The 15478-nt window shown below is 33.3% G+C and overlaps 1 protein-coding gene across 1 annotated transcript; it reads right to left on the bottom strand.

Annotated features, from left to right (window-relative positions):
* Positions 1-1793: 1793 nt before the first annotated feature.
* Positions 1794-13993, bottom strand: LOC123540859 (perlucin-like protein). Its single transcript, XM_045326180.2, has 6 exons — positions 13270-13993; positions 9383-9474; positions 8774-8867; positions 3783-3869; positions 2517-2640; positions 1794-1872 (listed from the first exon to the last, which is right to left on the bottom strand). The coding sequence occupies exons 1-6, from the start codon at positions 13322-13324 to the stop codon at positions 1833-1835; spliced, it is 492 nt and encodes a 163-aa protein (XP_045182115.2). The 5' UTR covers positions 13325-13993; the 3' UTR covers positions 1794-1832.
* Positions 13994-15478: the final 1485 nt, after the last annotated feature.

The raw sequence follows: 15478 nt of genomic DNA, 5'->3' as shown, positions 1-15478 counted from the left end.
ACCTTAAGCTATTGAATAAATTCGTAATAATTACATTATATTTATACGTGTAGATACTTATGTAATAAAAAGGTATTATCTTTGCATTGGGAAATATGCACTCGTTCTTCAGCGGAAGAATATTTCCGCTGCAGAACTCGTGCATATCAATACAAAGCACCTATATGTATTACGCTTCGTCGTATCCGGATATAAAATAGACTCATAGAACTACTTACTATTTAAGTTATTTAATATCATATGTACTTACATTTTTGTTACACGTTTGATTTTACTTTTTAAATGTCATTTTAAAATAAAACAAAGATTTGTTACTGTATTTTTAAATTCTGTTTACCCCTAAATACAAAACCTTTTGTCAGACTTTCTGAAAGACACCGTCCTATACATACATTTGTGAATTATAGTCAATTCTCGCTTCACGTAGATCTAAATAGTTATGTGTTTGACCGTCAATCACCAGGATTCACAGGTACTAACTACTCCGTGCATTATTTCGGCACAGGTGGGCACCTGGATATAACCACCGACCTTTCGTAAGCCTGCGACCTTATCAGCGACCTTAACACCTCGGTCACGAAGGCCCCTCAAAATAATTTGAATACAAATTATTCTTGCTATGTACGGATAAGGCATATTTAAAGTCACTGAGTGTAAAAATAATGCTATTTTTACTATTTGGTTAAACAAAAATGAAAGTGTCGAAGTTTAAAAATATCTATTCAGCATATTCAAATTTTATCCCAACTAATTTTCTAATGATGCTAACGGATTTACATGGGATAAAAACAGTGTAGAATTTTGAGGCCCTGCATTGCGGCAATTCTTACATGCTAAGAATATTTTGCTATAACTCGGTGTTAATGCATTCTTTTGCATGAAAACAGTTATGGTCGCAATATTTTATGTTGTTAGAGTGTACAGTCATTTCAAGTTAAAAATATTTATGGTGAGAAATATCTATTTATATGCGGGCCTCAGACCGTCGTCATTGTGTCTTATTGTAAGGGCTGTGTATCTGTTGCACTGGAATACAATAATCGTATCAATATAAAATGATCGATATTTGATATACATTTGTATCGTACGATATCTTTATATTCAGAAGTTTGCTTAACCGAGTTTCACGTTTTCATATGCTTTTTAAAATAACACGTATTATATTTATCAGTAAAAATTCATTTTTAAAGACATTATGTAAGCTAGCCTCTCTTTCGAATCGAAGAATTACGACACCACTCTCAAAAAGACAACATATGCAAATTAAGTCCGGCCGCTAATTGCTTTACTGATTCAGTTAATTAAACTGAAATAAAGTAGCTTGTGAACTGTTATTAGAGGTGCCGCTCTGCTGAATTCTTTCAAGGACGGTCTGAATATGGACAAAAATTGAAATTTTACCCCGGACAAAGTGAGAACCGCACACGATATTACAATTCCTAGTAATATCGGGCAACTGGGATTAAAGTGTTTTCCGCTTAATTGTAATATAACAAAGCTTGTGAACTGCAATTTGAGGTGAGCGCTGCAGAATTCGTTCAGTAATTAGGGCAGGATGACGGTCTTCATTTGGAAAAAAAAATGAAATTTTACCACTGATAAACTAAATAAAACATGCTGAAATTGTAACAAAACGTGTTTTATGAGCGTCATCTATGGCCAGTTGGTTTTAAAATGCCAAAATATATTGGCTAACAATTGGCAGGAATGGGGGATAGTTTTGGGTCCTGACACCAAGTGTCTGTGTAAAAATCTGAAAGAAACATGGTATTCAGTGAGAAGTAACTACTTGGTGCAAAACATATTTATTGCATCCTTGTTGCAGTGCTTTGTTATCCGACCATTTCTGTTTCACCTGTACAGGCTTCACCGCTAAAATGTAAAGCAATAATTCATGTTTCTTTAACATGACATCATAAGAACATGTATTAGAACATACATTTCAAGTTATATTTGATCAAAATCGTTTATTTATGACCTCATCAACCTTATATCTCTTAAATCTATTACTATGTATACCTTACATCTATTACATAATTGTAAATTTACAACTTCATCAAATGACCTTAGAAGTATCATTCAAATAAATCAGAACATTTCATAACATTTCTAGCGATAACCAGTCAAATCAAATTTTGATTCTATACAAAGCACTTTCAATTGCCTGTTCAGGTAACGTGAATACACTCTTGACAAAGTTAAACGAAACCAAAAGTACTATAGTTGTTATATACTTAACACAATTTGAAAGTTTATCTATGTCATTAATATGAAAGATATTCAAGATCTTGACAAATAAACATTGTAATGTATGTTTTGTAGCGGGTAAAAGTTAAAAATGTAACCTTTGAAATTATCTTAATAAATTGCATTTTCATATTTGCACCTGGAAATCTTGTTTTGTGTGTGTGTGTGTGTGTGTGTGTATGTGTATCAATACGTAGACTAGTAGTTCATGTTCATTTGAAACATTTATTTGATCTAGTACCTTAGAACTTTAATTATAATTATAATACCTTGATTCACATAGTGGTACATAATTCTGTGTACATGAAACATCAGCCCAATGGTAGTCAAACCCCTCATAGAAAATAACACAGTCCTCTCCACCAGAATTATCGGGTTGATTTGTACCCCAGTCTACAAAGACGAAATTTGCATTTTATAAACATGTAGTACAAGTACGTACATACCAACACAATACAAAATGAACGCCAAAGAAGTTAAATGGCTTCCTCACAAAGCTTTTTGACATCATCAGATATAGTTATAAATATTCGAAAGTGAAGCAATTTTTTAGGGTTTTAATGACTTAATGTTTCGAACAAGTATTGCATATAAGAAAACAATTTTCATATATATACTTAACGGGACTTGTTGTTTTTCAGTTTGTGTAAAACAGATTGTATCTAGTGTTTGTCAGTGTTTAAACGTAACTTTACCTAAGAAATTCCTCATTTTGAATACATCTATACATATACAGCTGTATGACTACGGTTTGCGGGGGCCGCGTTTTTGAAACTCACCTTTCTGGTGGATATTTGTACTTGTTATGCCTCCACACATTTATATGGGGGCATGTAGCGTTGCTGCTGTCCGTACGTCTTAAAAGCTTGTGTGTCCAACTCTTCCTACACTATTAGCATTATTTGCTTCAAACTTTCACAGATAAACAACCTGATGTGCAGATGGCCATAAAGGAAATATTTTTTCTGTGATTATTTTTACCACAGTTATGACCCTTTAATAGTTTTTGCTATATGGAATAGAGAGAAAAATCTTGTGTGTCCAACTCCTCCCACACTATTAGTATGATTTGCTTCAAACTTTCACAGCTGAACAAGCTTGATGTGCAGGTGACCATAAAGAAGTCTTTTCTGTGAATACTTTTACAGCAGGTATGGTCCTTTGATGGATTTTGCTATATAGATGAAGGCACAGTATGTGGGGTCATCCGTGTCCCATGGACACAATTCTAGTTTATTTGTATCTTGTCTGTTCTTAACCTCAGTTTATTATGTGTCAGACCAATACGAGATAGATAACATATAAATCCTGATTGTGTCAAAGTATGTCCGGTTTTGTTCTTATATGTGGTTTCCCTGCCAAAGAGTCAAGATTCGTGTGAATGGCGTTACCTCATTTGTACAAAAACAATTTCTAGATTATTTTAACCTTACCAATGGTCAGGTTCCTTTGTCCATGTTATGCCATTAACAGATAAGTCCTATACATTACCTGTTCCTTACTAAGGCCTTCTATTTCCAAATTCTACCGATTACCTGTGATTGACGTTACTTCTTCTGTGTCAAACCATTTCCAAACGCCTTCTATTTCTTCGTCCGTAAGCCCCATCCACCAGCTGTTGGCTGGAATTAGTAAGGTACCAAACATGCATGAAATTTAGTGTGATTTTACAATTAACATTAAGAAACAATATTTCAGATCGAGAGGCCGAGAGTTTGAGTCTTCTCCATGCCGGTTTGAAGTTAATGTTACACGTCCTCTAAATCTCATTCCGATACAGGGAAGTCGGCAAGGAAATCAAGAACTTAGCTAGGTAAATAAGAAGTTATGAGTAACTGAAATATATCTAACAACTCCACAACTTTTTACCATTCATTTTTCAAATATTTGTATATTTCAATGAAAGTTAGGAAAGGATAAAGTCGCAAGTAAATTCAATGACCCGTATCTGTTAAAAATCATTTAGGAGCATAGAACGAAACCAATAGAAATAATAGTTGACTTGGTATGGCTGAGTCTGTTCGTAAGGGGTAATGAAATGTTCTACACCCCTCATGCCTCTTAGCACCGGCATAAACGGAAATTCCATTATACCGTTAAATGAACTCAATGATCCCAAGGAACCAGAAAATATAAAAAGACTGAGTCCAAGTACGGGCGGCAACACAGGACTCGATAGCTGATAAAGTATGAAGGAATGTCATTTGGGATAATAGAACAAAGCAACGAAAACATGTTTGTAAATGTTGCAACACAAATCATCATATATATATAGTGATTTTATTTTCATTTAAAATACGACTTTGCTTATTTTTATCTCTCAGAAATATACGTTAACAACAATATAGTAAAGCCATTACATTTTCTCTTTTTGCTTTATTGTAGGGATAATACACGTTTTTTTTGTGTATTGACGTCTGCAGAAGCCCGTGGGATTGTTTGTGACCGAGACCGCATAAAAAATATTTCACGACGATTTATGTAGTGTTTTTTATATGTGATGACTTGACATTTTTTATTTACCATTCCTGTTGTTCTTGGAAACGGTAAACATGTTTTAAATATCCGTATCCAGGGCCCGGAAATAAACAACACTATCAAAAGCACATCCTGAAGGCTTTTTAGCGGTTTTTTTTTATCTCTCATTATTACAAACATAAAATTACCAATAACTGTTCATATCATTTCGCAATTTGGTGGACTCGATCACAATTTCAAGAATAATAACTTTACATTCGAGTTATATTGAGTACGGACTCGCAGTTGGAGTACGGATGAGTACGAACGTACTGTCGAGTTTCCAAGCTGTTTGTATAAATTCTTCGGGAAATTAGATAAAAACATACCGACTGATACTTACCAAAATCATAAATATAATACCTAAAAACGAACAATAGCACAAGTTATACGCGATACTTATTTATTCACAGTTATTTACAATAACTGAACAGACGCTTTGTAAAGGGAGTGAACTCTAAGAGAAGCTACTGCGTACATTGATGGGGGCAGTACGTTTGGGGTTGGAAACAGATGCAGCTAAACATACTATGGATTACATTGTATCTATAATGCTACAAGAAGAGGTTGTTATGGAAGAAACAAGACGCAGATTCCAAATATCAGTGTGCGCAAACACATACATACATATATCCCTGGCAAAGCATTTCAAAAATAAAAATCATGTATTAACAGAACGTGAATTGCCTTGTTTGCACACGATTTCTCTCCCGTTTATATATGGGCGGATTCAGTGAAAAAAAGTAGTTTTTATGCAAGAATGCTTAACAGCAGCATTAATTTGTCACACTGTTTTCCTTATTACTTATTTGATTATTTAATTACCTGCTTATTCTATAAACAGTAGTGTCATGCATGTTTATATGACTTAAATTGGGCTTATTATAGAATAAGAAACAGTGGTTAGTTGGAGTGCACTTTAAATCACCTTTTTAAAATAGATTTACAGGGAATTGTAATTTTGTAGCAGTGGAAATCAAAATACAACGTTAACGCCAAAAAAACCAATGTTTGGTTTAGATTATAAGATTCTTTCACTGGTTGTAGGTGCAGATGGGAATTTCCGTTCTCGAGGGTAACTGTTTAGGCGGTTACGAGGCTCCAACCGAGTGACCGCGTAAACAGTTACCCGAGAGCCGGATATTCCCATCTGCACCTACAGCCAGTGATAGAATCTTTTTCTTGCATACCATATTCAACAAAGAAGAGTAAAAATTAAATTCAAACGAATGATTTTCTTATAGCACTTTTTCTTATTGTAGCGTATTAACAAAGCGCGGGAACATTACGTCCGTAAACAGGAAGTACGTCATGACGTTACACAGACGAAAACAACGTAAGAGTTCCGGTTTTGTTTTATCATCTGCAATGAAACGTTAAGTTATTTCCTTAAAATAACGTTTTTTGAATCGAGAAATATGTTTTAAGGAACAAAGAGGAACTATCAAGTTATTTAATTTTTATTCCGTTTTACGAAAAACTTTATTATCACTACACACATCTTCTGTACATATGTAGTTCGTTATACGTCATTTACAGCACGAGAGTAAGATGAAGTTTTCCAGCACCGGTGAAATCACCAGAAATCCCCGTCTGGTATCCAAGAAATAAGTGCTGTTACGTACACGTATCTCATTAGTCAAAAATATTGATTAGAAAAATTTCTATATCCGATTCTTGACGTCGCTAATGAAATCGTTTTAATGGATATCGTAGCGTTAAAAGTACTCTTATGTCAATAATTTTCTGTTTTTCTCAGTGTAACGAAAAATATGTGTATCATTTCATAGGTTAAACTAAATATGTAACAAAAATATTATTAGCTATGCATCGAGAAATATGCACTCTTTCTTTCGTGGATATATGTTGTCCCTCTGAAGTCGCGCAATATCTCCCCTGCAGAATTTGAGCATATTTCTCAATACATAGCTGATACCCTACTAATTTACACTTGCAGAATAGTATCCCATATAAGAATAAAGATGTCTACTAATTCTTGGCAAGTGTAAGACTGGTGACAATATTGTTTGATTAATATGCAGATGGCACTACTTTGCACGTAGATTTAAACTCTCTCTTCTCATTTTCATTTCAGGGTAACGGTATTGTTACTGTCACTACTCAGTCAATGATGTCCGATTGTTAGTGTTATAATGTTTTATTAAAATAAAACAATCATTGAAAAATGTCTCATATTTTCATTGAAATTCATCAATATTTGACTGAGACTTACAAAAAGAATAAATGTTTAATTAAAAGAATGTTAAATATATATTGACAATACTTAAGATGGAAAGAAAGCCTATCATGTACACAGCTATGTGCCTCCAAATCTAAATCTACTCTCTAAAAAACTTACCCTTACATAATTATTGAGAAGAAAAATCAAACAACACAAAATCAATGAAAGAAAAGGTTGTTTTGTATGAAAATTGAATAGCATATAAAACATGTACATTACTCTACAAAACAACTGACAGTTTACCGTGATTGAATTCCGGAAAAGGGCTGCATAAAATGGCCACACTTTTGGACAGTTCAACGCCTTTAAAAACTCACTGTTTTTAAAGAAATGTTACATATCTTCGTTTCGATGCATTTACAATAATATCCCAGTGCTGAAACTTTACATAACTAGGTTGAATGTAGTTTTCAGTAATTGTTCATCTTTATTTCTTTACAAATGGGAGGTGGGTGGGAGGAAGAGGGAGTGGGGGGTGGGGGGTGGGAACTGTGTTTGAGAATATTTCAAATATCAATCGTACCGGACAGTACGGCAGAACATGTAATGGTCGGGTAGGTAATTTACAAAAATAAACCATGATCGACGGCATTTGGTATCAGAAGAGCTGTACTGAAATAAAGATCGAAACTAACATATTTTTGCCATGCAAAATAAAATACAGATTCATGTCCCAGTAAAAGGAAAATGTAAAACTTTCTGATTCTTGCATATAAAGGAGTAAAAATACTATTTCTTAGTTTTATAACAAACACGTGAAAATTGGCATACCTCGCCAAGGCATGCCAGGTTGGAAGGCTGCCTTTAGATGTTAAAGAATGAAGTAAAATAGTATAATTGTATTCTTGATAAATCAATGTATGCAACATGATCATTTTAGTCTCCTTGGCTCCTTGTATAATACTGAACCACTTGAAATCTACAGCCTCTGCCAAAGGATACTGTGAAAATTTCAAATACTATTTATTTTGTAACAAACCTACAGCTGTTACATGTAATTCCTGATATTTTATTTAATCATTCAAGCGCGAAGACGAAGACAATGACAAAGCACGTATATAAAAATTGTTGTGACACAAGAGATCAATAATGATGAAAAGACTTTCTATTGACAGTCAACCCTGAAATACATTTTTTTCTTTGACAAAATCATGTATACTTTGGCAATGTCGGATTTTCAATCCAAAAGCACATTGGACACTCACGGAAAGTTCGAAGTAATAGTTGCAAAAGGCTGATTTGGATACAAAGCAAAATGTTGTTTCTGTAAAATATTTCGTCTCGTTTTCAAAACGGATTATGAAACAAGCTAGTTCCTTGGTTTACGCATGAAAGTCAAATATAGCCTTTTTGCGCAGTTTACTAATTTCATTAGCATATCAAGCGGCAGTCCTTATTTAAACGAATTTTCTGTCATCTTTTTATTTTCATTTTTGTAGTATGTATCTTATGAATCACAAAATTATGCGAATATGCGTTTCATTTTGAAATTTATGTCAGGTATAAACAAACATAATATAATGCTACTTTCTTATTTTAGAATTTGCCTAACACAGAAGGAATTTAGAAGTATATAAGTGCGGCATTTTTAAAGCGGTTCATCTATCTGTCAAATTATCAAGCGGCTATCTGTTACGCCATCTGGTTTACTTGTACGTGTATCAAACTCTGAAGAGCTGTTAACAAGCACTAGCTGTCAACTGTCACATGTGGGGAATCCGAGTATCGGCGCTTACTCTAACAAACAAAATTTAAATATACTTGTACCTTTGAATTGTCTCAACATGTCTTTTATGTAGGCATTTTCAAACTTGTCGTTGATGTGAATTAAATGACTGTTATGGTGCTGCCTGCAGAAGTGCTGAAAGTAAAAGGACATAATAAGTGCTGCACAGTTTACATGTAATTTTATGTCGTCTTCTATAACTTTCTTGCATTTCTATTGGCCAATAGAGGTCACGTGCAGACAGGATATATTCAATTCATGCATGTAATTGTCCGTAAAACAGAACGACCATAATGTAAGAAGGGCGAGTAACATTATACATTTGTATCATGTAGAATACGAGGATGTGTAGAGTACTAAAATTAGAATCACAGTTACAATATAGTATTCGCGCTAAGGATGTGATAGTCCATCAACGACTGCCGCTATGCATACAAGAGCGGTAAAATGCACGTATCGGACATGAAAACGTGACGTTGATAAATAAACGCAGAGTATCGGGAGCTTTGACCTCTAAATGGGATTAACCGATCATTGAAATATGCCCAATTTATAAGAGACTATCGGAAGAAATGCATAAACCGGTACACATATTGTGTTAACCTGATGAAAGAAACAAATATATTTTCTATATAGACAAACGTATGTACCTCTGCTTCTGTAAAGTGTACAGGATTATGGCCAAACAGGTAACATGACTCATTGAACTGAAGCCATCCATTATAACACGTAGTCTTTGCAGCTGAAAAAAAAGCGAAACAACTTTATTTTTTAAGCTAAACCATTACTGTTGCGATTCTGACATTTAACATGAAACTAAAATATTTGCGAATTTTTATATTCAGTTTAATATTTTAGATATCCTTCAACAAAATGTCAAAGTTATACTAGACGTAATATGTTTCTGCTCATAAGCATTGGATATTATCTTAATTTTGATATAAAAAATGTTAATCGTCCAAGACTATTGATTTACTTTGGTGAAAATTAAGCATATATAAACCTGGGAACACTTTCTAAGCCACAAGATAGTTTTAATTAAAAGTGAAAATATTACGAAAAATGACTGCGCTCGATAGATTTAACCCTTAGCCTGCTAAATTTCTAAAATGGACTTTTCCATCATTCAGTCTGGGCAATACCATTTATTATTCGAAGGGGTGTTCACTGAAAATTTACTAACTGAATAGCGAACAGTGCAGACCATGATTAGCCTGCACGGATGTGCAGGCTGATCTTGGTCTGCACTGGTCGCAAAGGCAAAACCAATCGCCGCCAGCAGGCTAAGATTTAAAGTGATGATCAATAGATTTTTATACAATAAGTATGACTGACTGCGTGCTTTAGAAATAATATACTTGTATACATTTATACGAAATAAGTTTTCAATTGGTTTATGTTTTACAGGTGTTGGTATGGTGCATTTTTTAAAATTCTTTTACCAAACCTTTAATGTTGATAGCGAATAACGCATGCATAACAAGACAGGCATTGGAAAAACATTGAAAAGGGACTTGTCCAAAATATTTTATTATTTTAGTACACATTGGATAAGTATATAGATAGCATAAAGTAAGATTACAATAGCTAGAACAGCATATCTTTAACCCAGTGCAAACCTAGATAAGAATGGGTCTTATACAAACTAAAGCATCTAATTCAACGACCACTTTACGCATCGTTTGAAATCCAGCATACAATTACAGGTATATATTCTAATACTGTACACGTAATTATATATGTAAATATCAACAATAAGTCTCAACTGATTGCACGTATACATTAAATTAAACTTGACAAAGGTTTACAATTCATTTCGAAACATGTCGTGGGTATATATTATACTTACCCTGACCATAACCCTTACCCTAACTGAACAGAACAGAACAGATCAGATATTTTACTTTACTTGTACCACGTGCAAATCCGCAAGAAACATTAATAAATACAATTACGTATCATATACTTTAGTAACATATTCAACAAGTGTGGATCACAATAGAGCAAATTTAGCTAAACTTCTGAGAGAATGGGCAGTTTTATATAGGTGAAACAGATGTTCTCACAGATAAAGCTTGTTTAAGTTTGTTTAATAAAATTTCCTTCGAAACAGTTTTTATTAACACGCTTGGTCTAACATTGTGTAACGTTTTAGTGTATAATTTTCTCAAATCAGAGTAGCACGGACAAATCAAAATATAATGATACTCCTCTTTAATGTCATGCTTATCAGAATATATACAATAAAGCCAATTTTCTCAATTCTCATTGTACCAAATCGGCCTGTTTGAATTCACAAAGAGTGAGAGGACATTGTGATATTGATAAGATAACCTTTTAGATTACTGGGCAAAATGTCCAAGTATTTTTCATACTCAAGAAGACCTTTAACAATTAATATTGTACAATTCCAAACAGAACTACTTTGATTTTCAAGAGACCAGCCTTGAACAAAGCAATCAATCACGCGCTGTTTAGAATACATTTATAAAACAGATTTTCAGTCAGATACAATGACAGGTGGTTCCTAAACGCGTTAAAAAATAATCTAACATTTTAACATTTGACAACGATACCAAATAAACAGTCATCAGATACAACTCTATATGCATGGTGTTATCAGTTTTTACTGATTCAGACCAAAAGAGCAAAGAAAGCCTTAATTTAATATAAAAGAAATCCTGAAACATTTCATAACGCTGAAAGAAGTTTTAATACCGGACCATTATTATAAAAGATATACTTAGAATACTTATGAAGTCATTTACACACTGCTGAATTTTTTATTTAGCAAAGTACCTTTTAAATAGATTTACTCTATATGTTTCTATAGCACAAGACATAAAACATGGTAATTTCTTCCATTGTATCTGATGAAAACGCGAAATCACGAAACTACAATAACGAAAACGCGACAACACGATGATGATAACGCAATACTACGATAACGAAAACGCGATAATACGATAGTACGATGATGATAATGCGAAATACTATCGCGTTTTCACCATCGTACTGTCGCGTTATCGCCATCGTAATATCGTGATATCGCGTTTTCGTTATCGTAGTATCGTACTATCGCGTTGTCGCCATCGTACTGTCGCGTTATCACCATCGCACTATCGCGTTATCACCATCGTACTGTCGCGTTATCATTATCGCACCATTGTACTAATTTATGAATCAGAATTAGCCTAATGTTTACCTTCGTAATCTGACTCGGAGTCAGACATTTTGTCACATGGAGGGGAAATGTTTCTATGCGCATGGACACCGGAAGGCGATAGTACGATGATGATAACGCGACAGTACGATGATGATAACGCGACAGTACGATGGTGATAACGCGATAGTACGATGGTGACAACGCGATAGTATACCGCATTATCATCATCGTGATATCGTATCATCGCGTTTTCGTTATCGTGGTATCGCGTTATCATCATCGTGTTGTCGCGTTTTCGTTATCGTAGTTTCGTGATTTCGCGTTTTTCATCATCGTACTATCGAGTATCGCGTTTCAGATCAACACATTTAAAGGCGATGGCCCTAACGGAATTCCATAGGAAACAGAGTTAAAATGAGTACATTATATTGAGACCAGAATTTGTTGTCCTCTACAAAGAGGGAAAATGATATGGATGGACCTCCCTTTATTTGAAGAAACCTTATTGTTATGTATATGTCTTTTCCCCTGAGGCAAACCATTGTATAATGACCTTGTTTTAAGATATCATTCTGTATTTACTATAAAATTCTACTTTATTCTAGATATTTCTATTATGTAATAAGTATTGATAAAAAGTGTGTGTATGTCAGTTATCTTTAGAAAAGATTGTTTTTGATTTTTCCGGAATGTTCTTTTTCTTTTGTGTTACATGAAAATTCTGGAATCTTCCATGATACAATATATAGTCAGATGTTTTAGATTATTTAAAGCTAGACTGTAGATATTGATGAAACTTCCTATATTTCTTAAAAATAAATTATTACCAGTTTATATTTGATATTTTGAAGGATTATTTGAAGGATTTATATTGAAAAGTTTCTTGTTTCAAAAAGTCATCTTTGAATAGAGGAATTATAAATTTTGAACTGTGTGAAACATAGTGGAATTTATTCTGACTGGATTTAAATTAGACTTGGACAGGATTTGGATTATGTTTACATATAAGACTGGAATTTACCGCCCTTTGTCACAATTTTGGGTATTTGTATTTTCACTTAAATTCATGAATAAAATTTTGTTATTGTTAATAGCTGATGGTTTGTCTTTCTGTCATTTTTATGTACTGTAACGAGAAATTGTTACCCTCTGACGTAACAACAGACTTACACAAGACTTGATTTTTCATACCAATGTTTTACAATATATATTATGATTTTTCTTGAACAATATGTCATTATTCTTTTACACAAAACTGATTTATAAATTGTAAATAACCAGATTGAAGTCTAATTCTTTAGAATATATAACAATCAAATTAATACTTGCTTTTAGAACATTGTTCAAAACAAATCATTTATAAATAAATACCTTGATGTTGGGGTTTCCATATTGTGATCGCAAGTAAAACTAAAACAATCCTCATCGTTATTTCAGAATTTTACAAGTGTTAGATTTTAGGTCATATTTATTCCTTATCATTAAATGTGTAGTAGGTAATTTTGTCGACTTCCACTACGCAGATATGTTAAGTATGTATTAAAGCAATGCGTTTCCAAAAAGATCTTTCTACGAAGTGCTTTGCTTTACTTAGATATCAAACCATTATTATAGTTAAATTAATTTATGTCTTCTTTTTTTTTACTTTTAAATATCATAACAATTGAAAAAAAGAAATAAATCATTTGCGATGCTTAAAACAGAAGTACATGCATATAGATACAGAAACGTTCGTTAAGGACCACAAATACAATAAAAAAAACTTACAGGCGTTTACTCAGCAAATTATGATTAATCTCTTCACTTTACATAATTCCAAACAAAAACATCTGACATCAGAACTTTTATTATTGTTACACGTACCGATAAATAGCAAAATTTGAAATCATGTGTATCTTTGAGAAATGTAAATAAGGATAATTTTCTTGAATAAAATATTTATACAATACACGACTGACGGTCAATCATGCATGTATGCAGATGTTTAAAGGCCCAGTTCTTTACTAGAAAATAGTGTGTGTTTTTTTAATTTGTGATAGTTACACATTCTGCTATGAAATAATATATCAATTTTGCATTGAACTTTTCATCTAAATCAGGCCACTGCCACCAGATCAGAAAGAAAATGCCTCTGTACATGTTATACCCTACCCCTAGGTATACTATAAGAACTATTACATGGTCATGAACGGGAAAATATACTAACCCATTTCAATCGCGCAGTTCGGTAAATATGTACTATGGATATTGAACAAGTGGTAATTTATCTTCCATTGTGTACCGGTCACATTTCTTCAATATTTCTTATCTTAGAGAAACAACGCGTAGTTTATAGTTTTTCAGCATTGAACAAAAAGCTTGGTTGAACTTCCCTAATGAAGTTCCGGTATAAATTACAAAACAATTCTGATTGGCTGATGTGAAAGTGTATGTCAGTCGTCATTTAACTACACGTGTACGCTAAAATGTGTATATGCAGCATAAATGTGCACTATGAATTAAATAAACAGTACATATGTTTACCAATGCATGACTTCAAATTCAAAATCATATCTAAGATGAATTCCATTCATCATCTTGAGTTTTATTGTAAAACTGTGAATATTTTGCATTCTGTTTTTGTTTGTTTAAATTTCGCCTGAACATAAGCATAAATTATGTGGAGTATCTCGGCAATATGAAATATTGAGACTATGTGACTGGTGCACGATGGAAGATAAATTACCGCTTGTTCAATATGCTTGGTACCCATTCATCGAAGTGCGCGTTTTAGGTAATAAATTTACGGTTGAAATGGGTTAATGCACTTTCCAGTTTCATGACCATGGTTCTTATAGCATACCTAGGTGTAGGGTATAACATGTACAGAGGCATTTTCTTTCTGATCTGGTGCCAGTGAATCCGGCATAGTGTATTTCCATTGATAGAAGTAAATGATCTTCATCCAGGAAAATGCGTTTAATCGGTCAAAATTTGGCAGTTAGTCTCTAAATCTTAAGATACAGACAGTTGCTTGTTTTCAAACTCGTTACAATGCTCTGCTGCAAAATAATTGATTCATTCGTTTGTTTGTTTGTTATAAACTTACACGTACCTTCATTCAAAGAAGAGCACTGTGGCACGCGAAATATGTAAACACATGACAGCACATGCATGCACACATCCGTGGAAAAATAATCCAACTTTGTTCCATAACATTCCATTTTCGACACATACTTGTTTTAACATGATTTTCGTAATGCATCGCATACAAATGTAATGTTTTGTTTTACGTTTAGCGCCAAAGATGCGAATTCCGTAAGGCCATGTGCTAACGCCTGGTCTAATTACCATTGTATATTGCCATTGTTGTTAGATAAAGACACTTTGGTTTGAATACACATATTATGTATGTCAAATTAATTAATGAAAAAAAATGTGTAATTATCGAAAGAGATGAAAATATTAACAATGTAACATGATTTACACGGAAAGTGTGTCTAATAAAACTTGAACTAAATTGTTCGCGGGAAATAGAATTTTCATTTAATTTTTCATGGGGACCATCTCAGCATTATTTTATTATTTGCTGTAGGAAAAT

The sequence above is a fragment of the Mercenaria mercenaria genome, chromosome 16, assembly GCF_021730395.1.
Source record: "Mercenaria mercenaria strain notata chromosome 16, MADL_Memer_1, whole genome shotgun sequence".
In the NCBI taxonomy this organism is placed as follows: domain Eukaryota; kingdom Metazoa; phylum Mollusca; class Bivalvia; order Venerida; family Veneridae; genus Mercenaria; species Mercenaria mercenaria.
The sequence above is the reverse complement of the archived record's forward strand: the minus strand, read 5'-3'. Positions and strand labels throughout refer to the sequence as shown.

What these genes read in the sequence shown, in the direction of transcription:
- LOC123540859 (XM_045326180.2), bottom strand. Translation starts at nt 13,324, where the DNA reads ATGAGGATTGTTTTAGTTTTACTTGCGATCACAATATGGAAACCCCAA. An exon ending in ATGGAAACCCCAACATCAAG is followed by an intron (nt 9,475 to 13,269) that starts GTATTTATTTAT and finishes CTTTTTTTTCAG; the next exon opens with CTGCAAAGACTACGTGTTAT. An exon ending in CATGTTGAGACAATTCAAAG is followed by an intron (nt 3,870 to 8,773) that starts GTACAAGTATAT and finishes TACTAATTCCAG; the next exon opens with CCAACAGCTGGTGGATGGGG.